The sequence below is a fragment of the Silurus aristotelis genome, assembly GCF_946808225.1.
Source record: "Silurus aristotelis genome assembly, chromosome: 21".
In the NCBI taxonomy this organism is placed as follows: domain Eukaryota; kingdom Metazoa; phylum Chordata; class Actinopteri; order Siluriformes; family Siluridae; genus Silurus; species Silurus aristotelis.
This window is the reverse complement of record NC_139594.1, coordinates 14609900-14622756: the sequence shown is the minus strand read 5'-3', so window position 1 is coordinate 14622756 and position 12857 is coordinate 14609900. Positions and strand designations below refer to the sequence as shown.

General features: G+C 35.5%; 1 protein-coding gene across 1 annotated transcript in view; it reads right to left on the bottom strand.

Moving 5' to 3' along the window:
• Positions 1–200: 200 nt before the first annotated feature.
• Positions 201–12857, bottom strand: part of nt5c1aa (5'-nucleotidase, cytosolic IAa) — an 18477-nt gene continuing 5820 nt past the window's right edge. Inside the window, exons 3-7 of the mRNA XM_083523785.1 lie at positions 12129–12296; positions 10930–11059; positions 5141–5263; positions 2510–2694; positions 201–1457 (exon numbers count right to left, since the gene is read on the bottom strand). Coding sequence (XP_083379911.1) covers positions 1101–1457; positions 2510–2694; positions 5141–5263; positions 10930–11059; positions 12129–12296 — 963 coding nt within the window. The 3' untranslated portion in view covers positions 201–1100. The remainder of the gene's footprint in view (positions 1458–2509; positions 2695–5140; positions 5264–10929; positions 11060–12128; positions 12297–12857) is intronic.

The window sequence follows — 12857 nt, the reverse complement described above, 5'->3', positions numbered from 1 at the left end:
ATATTTATATATAGTGATTGGATGGCATGATGTGGCCTGAATGCACAGTACATTTGCTTCTTTTTTATTAATTCATAAATTAATAAATGTATGTTTTATCCATTTTGAGTTAACAAGTTATTCCTGTTATCCCTTGCATTATAGCAGCTATAGCACATTATTCAGTCCCATCTCTTTAAGTTAATGCGACAAACAATGCATCAGGTGTTACTAAATCACTGCATATACATTTATTTTAAAGAGTTTCCAGTGTCAGAAAATAATCTGCTTCCATAAACTTTTTAAGAACTTTATCCTCACAGAAGCTTTACACATTTTTTTAAATCTTTGAACATGGTTCGCCTGCTGTATGGGTTAGCTCATGCAGGATGATTCTAATAAAACATTATTATAAACCTGGTTTTATCTTGTATCTAAAACTAGTGTCAGAGTTTCTGTTATAGAAAAATATGTGTATAAAATGTTTAGAATATACACTATACAATACACTAATATATAGTCTGCATTAGCTATTTACTATCATCTATATTTACATTTATGGCATTTGGTAAAAGGCCTTATCCAGAGTAACTAACAATTATCAAATTTTTATACACTGAGCAGTTAATTGGAAAGGGCCTTGCTCAGGGGCCCAGAAGTGACGACTTGGTGATGCTTGAACTCACGGCTCTCTGATTTAAAGTCTAACATTCTAATCCATGAGCTACACTTCCCCTGTCTTCAGCTTATAATAAATGAAAACTATCATAGCATACAGTACATCACAATCATCATCATAACACTGTCCAAAAAACACAAAAGGGCATCAAAATTGATGATAGCATTTTTTTTTCATTTCATTGAATGAATATTCACCCATTTGCACCCAGTTATTTACAAATAACAGAATAAAAAGATTTTTAAAAAGCGCAATTCAAAAACTAGTCTTTTTTTATCCTTTAACTTTGTTTGAATGGTCACATCAGTAGACCAATCAGCTAATCAGTTTGGTATTTTATGTAAAAAATTAAAGGATGGTTAAAGAAGTAAATATATTGCTGCTGGATCACTGGGACACTGAGTCATGCAGAAAACTCAAAGTCAAATGTCCGTTCCCACCCTTACTTATCAGAGTTGGTACTCTTTATGTGAGGGTACTTTTGTGCTATGCCGTACGGTACATGTGCAGCAATCGTTCCCATTTCTGCAGCACCTTCAATATGAAACATCTGATCATCAAAATAGATGTGGGGTCGTATTTTCTCCAGCATCGGGCCTTTGGGAGCGCCGGCTAAAAACAGGGCCTCATCTGTTTCCAGTCCCCAGGCACGGAGAGTCTTTAGAGCACGGATGCCTGAGCTGGCCGCGCTGCGAGCCGTCACCAAATAGGTGCGAATGGGGCAGTCTAACCTGTGGCCTTTAGCATAGAACTTCTTCTGGAGCTTTCCCAGGACTTCCAGGAAACCTTTCAATGGACCCTGTAAGTAGTGCAAAGAAGAAAATCAGTTTATTATTTAAGTTTGCATGTGCTTCACAATCATGCCACCTTATTGAATAGGTATACCATAGAGTATATTGTATAATATATGACTATTGGTCATTTTAGGTTTAACATTTAAGTGGTAATTTTGTAGTTACACAATGACTGACTGTAGCCTATATTGTATTATGCACATTATTTATCCCCCGCTAAATAAATATTACCTGAATGGTGGTTTGTTATTAGCTCAGCTGAATATCTGATGCTAAAATATGTGTGTGTGTGTGTGTGTGTGTGTGTGTGTGTGTGTGTGTGTGTGTGTGGGTGTAGTGTAGTGTAGTGTAGTGTAGTGTCTAGTGCAGGTATGAGTGTATTGTGTGTTGCAGCTTGGCAGTGGACTGCCTACATACCAGTCCAATATCTACAATATTGACGCATTGAAATGATTAGTTTACTGAAAACATCACTGCACTGGTGTTAGCTGAATATAATACTGCTATACCTCACCACTACTACTGCATCAGTGTCACTGTAATAAATAGCACTTTTCTAGGCATACTAGGCGTCGTCTAGGGTGCAACCAGCACACTGGTGCCACCTGCCCCACCGCCGCCCTCACCCTCACAAATAAAAATTATTTACCTGCTTTTCTGCTGAAGTTTAATATTAGATTTAACATTAAATTTAAGATTATTAAATGTGTTCCATCTTTTTATGGAAGGTTGCAAATTATTTGTATGGTGAGATAGTGGAGCGTTGTGTTGGAAGGGCAGAGCAATGGGGGGTGACAATTAGAATCTGACCTAGGGTGCCAAAAAGCATAGAAACAGCCTTCGTACTACATCACAAATTAAAAAACTGAGAAACTGGTGCTAGGCTAAGCTCAATAAAGATTGTGAGATTGTGTTAGTTTGTGTGTTTGTAAATGCTCAATAACTGCTGGGGGTTGTCACATGCAAATTTCACGGTGTAAAAACAGTCAACATCTGCATACTGTGTATACTGTATGCAGTGTAAATCAGAACAACACAGTTCAACTGAATTAATTACACGATCCAGTAGAGTGTTTTCATTTTCCTTCTCATGCTCAAAGAACTTGTCCAGCCCATGAGCTTTATATATTCGTTCAGACTCATCCGAGAAGAGAACAGCATCGCCATCAAATGCCACTCTCAGCTGTTTCTCCGACACATCAATATGCTTCTCGGGCATAAACATGGTGGCTGCAGCAATGCCTGAGAGGAAAAACAAAACATGACAGTAAAAATAGTGCTGGCTGTTGGTCAATACGGAGTGCAAGCCTTTACGATCTATGACACTTAAAAGCCTTTAATGAAAGGCAGCCATTAGGGAACTGGATAACAAATATGTCACTGCCACACAGCACTTAGTACTACAGGCTAACATTCATCCTCTTAATTTAACACCATTTCAGATCAAATTATATTGAAGGTCTGGTTCTAAAGATAATATGTAAATAGAATATGGACCTTAGGGTAAATTTAATTTACTGATGTGAATAGGAGTTGTTTTCCAGAAAACTGAAGTACATATACAAAGCATTTTTTTAGCAAAGCCTGTAGTAGATAGCCTTGACCAGCATGCTATGTGGAGCTTCAGTTCAAAATCATTGACAGGTTACTTCTCGGATTACGATCTAAATATACCGCTGCAATTTATTTACTCTGCCTGTGTATCATGCTGTCCCTAAGCGCAGTGCCAGTCAATAGTTTGGAAACACTTACATTTTTTTTTTCACGTTTTTTTTTTTTTTTTTTTTTAATATATATATATATATATATATATATATATATATATATATATATATATATATATATATATATATATATATATATATATATATATATATCCAACAAACGAGGTAAAAGGCAAAAATACAAATATTGGACAGTAAAATACTTAAACAAATTTTTTGGCTGTAGTAGAAGAACTTCTGTAGATGGAGAACAGGAGAGAAGATGTTAGCAGACTAGCTCACAGCCACAGTTAAACATAGAGGTGGAAGCTTAATGGTTTGGGGGTTTTTTGGAGCACATAAGGTTGGAGAATTATTTTGTGCGAAAGAAAAACTGAACCAATATGGCTAACATTACATACTTTTAGAGCTGCAAAAATTAATCAATATAATTTCTAATAATCGATATTGAAATTCGCTGGGCTGCTCAAGTTACGGTTTAGCATGATGGCAAAAATAACACAGCAGAATACAAAATGCAGACGATACAGGGTCAACCGGCAGCAGGAATAAGTGTGTGTCCAAAGTCATCCAAGGCAATGTTATTTTATAATGAGCGCAACAAAGAAAACTGTACCTGAAAGTTATGCAAAGCGGGGCTAGTGTAGCATGGAAGTACCACAGTAATGCATTAGCACACAAAAAGAAAACACACGGATGAAGGTGAAACATCAGCATGGTGAGCAAAAACTGTAGAATCCTCATCATGCAAAAATGGTACAGTTTAATGAAGTGCTATTGTGTAAACTGTTTGTTTGTAACTTCGGGACTGTCACACTGGATCTGTTCTGTTGTGACTCGGAGCATCAGGTCAATCAGCAATCAGCTTGGTTACGACATAGTGATGAATTCAATTAAACCGATGCGAAGAAACACCAAATCTTAAAAGGTTTGTAGCACAGCAGATATGCTCACACCTATTTAGGAATAACATTTATGAAATGTATTAGTCAGGATTTAGGCCTCAAATGTATTAGTCAGGATTTAGGCCTCAAATGTATTAGTCAGGATTTAGGCCTCATCATAGCACAGAGACAGCACTGGTTAAGGTGGTAAATGTGTCTACTTGCTTGTGTTGCTTGATCTTAGTGCATCTTCTGACACCATTGATCATAATATCCTCCTTGCTAGACTAAATGTTGTTGGAATAAAGGGAACAGCTCTTTCCTTTCTTAGGTCTTGTTTGACTGATTGCAATCAGTTTGTAGATGTAAATGGTGTGTTCTCTACGCACTACGAGGTGAAGTTTGGTGTTCCGCAAGGGTGCCAGATGAGAGAGATCATCTTAAAAATGTTGAGAAGTCTGTAAAGGACATTAGACACTGGATGTTTAATAACTTCCTTTTGTTTAACTCCGATAAGATGGAAGTACTTTTATTAGGTCCACATGCAGCTACAAGTAAATTTTGTTATTTATTTATAATAAATGATTATATAGCATCCCTGGATGGTGTTTCTGTCTCAGTGTGCACAGCAGTCAAACACCTTGGTGTGATTATTTAACCCAGTCTTTCCTTTAAGGCTCATGTGAATAATATTACCAGAATAGCCTTCTTTCACCTTAGAAATATAAAGCTGCTTCGAGAAAATGTCCCATGTAAAAAAACTCTATTCAAATAAAATAAAATTGAATTGTACTGTATTTTCAAATGTGAATACTAAATTTCTGGTTTTATTCAAGTACTAATGTAAAAGGAGGTATTTTACATTTACTTGAGTCATTTTTTAAGCAAGGAATATGTACCTATCCACAAGTAAGATATACTTCACTCCTGGAATTTAAATATTTATATTAAAATATTTATTTAAATCATTTATTATTACTAATGTGACTTTAAATGCTTTTGAAAATATTGAACTTTGCAGCAAATATACTGTTTATTGCCTGATTCTGACTAGTTTATGGTCCCGTTGGATCATCTCACCTTCAGCCAGTGCCTCCTGCACCTTTTTTGGGTCAGCTGACAGGTACAGGTTTGTGTGCCATGCTTTCAGGTAGCCGATCGGATTACTGCCTCCTGTCATGCAGAACCGCTCAATGAACAGATCTGAAAAAGTGAATAAAAATAGATTGAATATTTACCGCATTCGTTCAATACACTCAGAGTGAGCCCGTTTAGATGAACATATGACTTAATTTCTTATATATGAAAAATTTATATTAACAATCTTTATCTTTGTATCTTTACAAATGGCTCAAATTATTCAAATTGGGAAAAAATTGTAAGTATAAAAGAAGAGAACATGTTAAATCATAGTCAGTTGTTAGTAGCTACTATACCATGTTAAGATTTCCAAACCCCACCACCACCTGTAAACTCCGTTCACGGCATTGTACTCTATAGTGTATGCCTGTTCACGTAACGTTACGGACTTCCGCATTCCCATTTGTTTACACTGTTTTGCAAAACTTTGCATTGTGAATGAGTTTAGAGTGTGTGTGTATGTGTGTGTGTGTGAACTGAAACCAGGTGTTCTCAATCAGTGTGTCGATGGCTATTTAGAGTTGTGGCCTTGTCAAGGTATGACACGTGTACATATTTTTCAGTTTCTGAATATGAACTTTTCATTTCTGCTTAGCATCCTTTCAAGAAAATTATTTTTGATCAAAACAAAATGGCAATATTTGTGGTGAGATCTCTGTATTACATTTAATGAGCAATAGATACTTGTGGGAAGGTTCCCTGTTTAGCAACAGTACTTCACATGGTGTCCACAAACATCAGGGGAAGTCATTATCCGGTATCACTAACAAGAGAAGGTGCTGATTTTCCAATTTAGATTTAAAATCACAGGTGTTTAAAAATCAAATACGTTACTGCATTAGGCTTCCAACAGAGCAAACACAACAGGTACAGAGAAATCAGTCTTAAAGTATAAAGTTTCACTTTGATTTAATGTAGAAAATTACAAGCAGATAAATAAAGAATTCAGGAAATGCAAATGAGTAATTACTTTTAAAATGAAAAAAAAAAATATATATATATATATATACTTTTACAATTCAAATTTGTAATATTTTAATCAACATGGCCATGGTCAAATATAGATGCTTTATGCAAATTTATGTTTATTATTAGTGAAGCAAACTAAAGATAAAGCATGAAGATAAAATATTTTTGTAAATGTTATAAAGTAATAATGGTGTTTTAAAAGTCATCAGGACACCAAACTGAACTTTTGCTATGTTTCCACACAGACGGTTTTAATTGCCGAATGTGCACAGTTTTTGTTGCTTGATTTGACTTGGCGCATCAGTAAAACAAATGAAAAAAAATTCAGCAGGGTTTATTATTATTTTTTTATATTTAAATAAAGAAAGGATGTGATGATTAAATGTGTGTTGTGTTGAAGGTTTCAATTTTGCCTCTTATATATTTGTTTATTTTAAAAAAATTTGAATAAACCTTGTCAAACACAAATGAGCTCTATAGCAGGCCATTCAAGATTCACTTCGAACCATGTAAAGGAAGTCTTATGGAGCCATCATTGTGTATAGGAGCACTGTCAGGCTTGAACTGGTTTTGGTAAAGGGAAAGTTTAACGCTAGCGCATCTAAAGACATCCTATACAATAGTGTGCCTTCAAATCTGTGGTAACAGTTTGGGAAAGAACCGCATATGGCTGACGTTGGGTGTCCCAATATTTTTTATTATATATTTGTAATAATTAATTATTATGTTAAGAAATAATTGAACACATTAATTTTTACAGTGCTCAATATTTTTATGAATAGTGACACATAAAATAAACCGAAAAGAAATCAATTAATAAGTTCTAGGAAATTATTTGAACATTAGTGGGTCATCGATTTGCTGGAATGATTATAAAAAAAATCTTTAACAACGTAAAGATTATAAATAATGATTTATAGAAAGACTGTCTCAGCAGCTGAGTGATTTATTTTGAGGGTGGGTTACAGGAAGAAGCTTAAAGCACACATTTCCCCATGAGATAAACACTGGAGCGTGAGAGTCTGTTCAACATTCTCCTTGATGTTTCAGTTTTAAATATATATTTAATTCATTCAGGGCATCTCATCTGTCGACTTATTGATGAAAACATTAAAGGGAAACATGTTGCTCTTGTTAACTGGGAAGTCATTTATTTCATGGGTTTGCTTCAAATATCATTGGCTTTCAAAATCTGTTTTATCAGCCCTGTCATAAAATAAATAGACATTATATGGATGTAGATAAGTGTGTATGCAAGTATTGGTTTTGTTCAAAACAAAGCCTTTATGCAAGCTGCTTGTTGGATTTGTGAATTAGCCACCAGGACGATCAGAACCCTTCGAGCTCTGTCACAGTGGGGACTAAAACAGGAAGTGGCTGGCTTACAACATAAAGGCTAGAAGTTCTACTCTGACTCTCTGGGAAGATCTGATTGGCCAGCTGAACATATAACCTCCAGCAAAGCGTATGCCCAGAAAAACATCAGGAACTGTTTAGCCTTGATCCCTACATCATTATGTCAGATCTACATGTTTGCTAAATGCTACATGAGCCATAGCACTGATGCGAATGTGCATGCAGGGCATATTTATATTTAAAAAAATCAGCTTAATGAATACAGTTACGGGTTTACTGCTTTATGCTGGTCATAGTGAACCAAAAGGCTATCCTGGGAACATGAGGCATAATACAGTCATGGTGGAACACTAGTCCATCATAGGCCACGTACACTCACAACCAGGAGCAACTTAGACACACACTTCCACCTACATATGTTTATGTTTTTAGGAAAGTGAGAGAAATCCAGAAAACTCTGATGAAACCCAGACAAACATGGAAAAAACATGCAAAACTCCACACACCAATACCCCCCCCCCCCCCCCCCACACACACACACGCCCAGCAGCCTAAACTCTGGATTGAATCAGGTATTCTGGTGTTGTGGGGCAGCAGCGCTACACACCATGCTATCATACCAATTACCCTTTATTGGTTGGAACGGTTTACAAACCTCTTTCTGAACTGGAATTATGTCATGTTACCAGATACAGCTAATTATCATTTTTAACATCATCTGATTTTATTTTTATATTATCAGCTGTAATCAATGTAAAAAAAAATCAAGGTTAATGGAAATTATTTTTTCTATTTACCAGAATTGAGAACAGTTTGTCTTTTAAAGGATATGGAGAGTAGCCTAAATATAAAAAAACAGACTAAGAGTAACCCGCAAAAAGTTGGATAGTTTCCGAGAAGCTGCGAGTGGATCGAAAGTCCGGAGTAACATTTCAAAACAGTTTATACTAATAAATTACATAAAAATATTGTATTATTCATATAAAGTTATAAATAAAACATTTATGACAAGTATTTAAGAATTTAGGTTGTGTTTAAAGTACAGTACATGTAAAATTTTCATTGAAAAAGGAACCATAAGAAATTTCCCCACGGTGGGACGAATAAAGGTTTATCTTAATCAAAAGGTGAGTCAAAACCTTGCGATTCTTTGTTACTTGTGAGGGGTCATAGAACGTAACTCCCGCAAGTGTCGAGGTTGCACTGTATATAATTTCAAAATATAAAATTTATAGTGATATGATTTATAGAGTGACTGGGATAAATATGATGTAGCCTGACCATAATTTACTAACCTTCTACATATAGAACTTGTACGTGTGAGGAATTTTGAGCACATAGTAATCAAGTAAATGGCTTTCCCTAGAAAACGTAGAATGAGGAAACGTCATTTTTGCATGGGCTGATGTTTACAACACAGTGAATTTTTTTCCTTCTTGCTGCTTTGCCCACATTTCATTCACATTTGACAATAAACATAAATGGAAAAGGTTTGTAAGAATCCAACAATGTTCAAAGTTCATGTTCAATGTTCAAAAATCATATTCAGACGTTTCTCATGGACACTTTTTACATGCGACTAACCATGTAAAACGCGACTAATGCGCACCGAAATGCATGTGTGTGAATTTCTTTGCTCAGCTTTTTTCTGGTTCTCAAGCTTGTCCTAAACACAGTGTGCACTTTAAGTCCTGCTGTTAAACAATTTATTTACGCAGGACACAAAGGGTCACTCCCATTTCACCACATCCTATAAGTGTATCTGAGACTGAGCGAAGGTCGGCATGAGATGACGCAGCTGGGAGGTCTGGGAGTTTCGTTGTGTTTTGGTAACAAACATAAAAAGCATTCAGAAGTGGCGTGTATGAATTTCCAGGATTATGTGAATGAAATCATTAGTTCTGTCAGTGACAGATTACAAGAACACAGAACATCTTTAAAACTTTTTTTGTTAAAGGGATGTAAGGTTGTAGCTGAGCGGGTTTTTATCTGTGAGGATGGGGTTAAGCAGCTGCAGTTAAAACAATATTGGAGTAATAAGCAGTAAATAGTACAGAAGTGCTACACATATATAGAACAAAAAGGTTACTCTGAACTGCACTGAGATGCAATCAAACCTGAATCCGGTTTAATCTCAGACAATATTTTCTCGGAGAGGCCTTTAAGGTGTGGCGGATAAACACAACAAAATAAAATGATATGATATAAAAACTGGTATTTTTTAGATATTATAATAATAAACATGAATCCACTTTGTTTTTTTTGTTCATTTTGCTAACTTGGGGGTTTAAATTTAGCGTATTGTATTGTATTATGTGTTACTGGCCGGAGCACCACCTTTGAGAAGGTAGGAGATGTAGGTAAACAAGTATCATGACATGCATCAAGAGTGAGTCATAGACAGATGTGGCGGAGAGAATCCGGTAATTTTCCAAAATAAAACATCGTTCAGAATCAGATAATAAATAAAACAGAAATAATGTAAGTTATGTATTCTTTCTGTGCGGCCCGATACCAATTGCCCCACAGACCGGTGCCGGTCCACGGCCCGGGGGTTGGGGACCACTGTGTTAAAGTACTAGAATGGTGTGATGTGCCCCAATGTAAAGCGAAGTTACTCATAACCATCAGGTCCAACCTCTTAACTAATTAATGACTATAACTACTACTGCAAAACAAGTTAGTTTTCGTTAGCATTTACATGATTCCAGCTATAAACTCCCTCACTCTTTTGAGGTCCAATTTACTTAAGTGTTACATTCGCTGACTGTTACAAAGCACAAACATTAGAAGCTCTTAAAAAAACATTTACTGAAACATTCACCATTTTTTTGTATTTATTTATTAGCCTTAGAATTATGCAGCGCAGCCATCATTCAATTCTCAACAAGTCTCTCAATGAGCTGTTACTATAGAAAAGGCTCACAACCCTATTATCACTCTTCTGAACTTTACACGGTACCATTACATGCTGTATTTTATGCAGGTCTTTATGCACTTCTTTCTATTCTGTCTCATCTCTGTATAACTGACAGCTCATAGCAATATTCTAGCTTATCATACTATCTGTATACTATCTGCTATTACTATTTGCTCAAAAGATATTGCACATATTTACTGCATACAGAATTTTGTTTGTTTGTATACATACAGTATTTGCACTTACAAGCAGTAAGATGCACTTAATTTGCACAGTGCCACTATATTGCACTTCTAGCCAAACTGCCTTTCATTGCATTGATCTTGATATCAATCAATATACTGTGTAAAATCAATAATATAGAGCATTATTCTTACTTTGTACCCAACACTAAGGTTAGAATTGTTACCAGTTTTTGAGCTAATTTTACCAATTTTACCAAATTGGCTAATTGAGGTCAAGCATAGATAAAAAAGACACTCACTGTGGTGGTTGATTGTATTAATTAGTCTTACTCCAACATGGGCATGATTGTAGGTCACCAGCACAATGTCAAAAAGCTCCTCGCTGTCAGGGTACAGCTTTCGCAACTTTGCATTTACTGCCTCCAAGGCCTGGGGAAAAAGGAAAAGAAATTAAATAGGTTGAGGTCCTATCGGTCTATAACACACAATTTCTAAATACAGACACATGTACAGTTGATCACTTCTTAAACCTGCTTTTTTAGTCATTGTTTTAATAGAAACTTTTAAATTATTCAGTAAATATATGGAAAAGGATAAGAAATCAAGTGTTGTTATGAGAATAAGAGTGTTCTGGTTAAAGAGGGGTTTAAAAAGTATTTTGTCCTCATTAAGTCATAACATAACATTTAAAATGTTATTTTTCACACACAGAATGATGCCACAGTACAGCGAAATACAGTGAAATACTGTGAAATACAGTGAAATACTGTATTTGATGCACTAAAGTTTTTATTTTATAATAAATATAACCACATACAAGGTTTAAACTTATATATAACATTTTCTCATAAAACTGAAAAATTCCTGTTTTACTCTGTTCAGAGTATTTTTATGGTCATCATGTAGAAAAAAGTATTTTACAGTATTTTAAAACTACAAAAATATAAAACACTAAATACACTAAAAACACTTTCGATACAAAATATGAAGCAATTTTAATCAACCCTATCAAATACAAATGACAAAATCCTTTTTTATGTTTTAAGTAACATATGTAAATACATGTATCATAAATAGTCGTCAAGTCAAGTTTATTTTTATAGCGTTGTATTTATCCCTGATAAGCAGCCATAGCGACTGTGGCAAGGAAAAACTCCCTCAGATGTTATGAGGAAAAAACCTTGAGAGGATTCAGACTCAAAAGGGAACCCATCCTCATTTGGGTGATATCAAGAGTGTGATTATAAATCTTCAAAACAATACAGAACACTGGAGAGTGAGAACTAACATGAGCACTGGAGTGTGTGATTGTGAGTAATGTCCTTTCTACAGTCTTATACAGTCATTTGAGATTATGGAACCAGGAGCTACTAAGCAACTCAGAAAATAGCTCAAAAACTACTGCCCAACCCTGACAGATGCGGTCCTGTAAGGAATTGATTGCAAATGAATAGTTTATATACAGTAAAAAGAGCATGTAGATGTCTTTGTCTGTTACCTTAACAAATGGAAATGCTGGTCCAGGAGCTAAAGGCTCCTCCTCGTGTTCCACCTGGTACTTGAGGTACTCCTCTACTCCTTTCTCTTCATATACCTTCTGCTCTTTATCTGTGCGGAACAGCACCCGAGAGGACACGGCTATCGTTACAGCGTTTTCTGGCTTTGGCTGAATGAGGAATGAAGAGTGTGATATTTTAAATGTATTACAATAAATAGCACTAAGTATTAAGTTTAGTAATACAAATAAATACTTTTTCTTCCCATTAAAGTTGTAAATAAAGAGACTATTGAAGGGTTAAAAACATAAAAAAATTGGACAGTGAATGCCTAAAAAAAAAATTCTGAGGACAGATGGTCCAAATGTGACATTCTGGTCTTACCAGAGAAACTTACATAAGAGAAAGAACAAGAGAGACTTTAGCAGACTGTATCACACCCACAGTCAAACAAGGAGGTGGAAGTTTAATGGTTTGTTTTGTTGCAGGTAAGTTTGGAGACTTATTCTGGGTGAAAGGAAAATTCATCCAAAATGGCTGCCATTCCATACTTCAATGCAATTCTGTCTGGACTGCGGCTAATTGGAACTACACCATACAACAAGACAATGACCCAAAGTACATATGTAACCATACGTACATCACTGTTAACATTATTTAGAGAGCAAAAAGTGGGCTGGAGTGATATCTATCATGGAATGGCCTGCCCAGTTACCGCACCTAAATCCTAT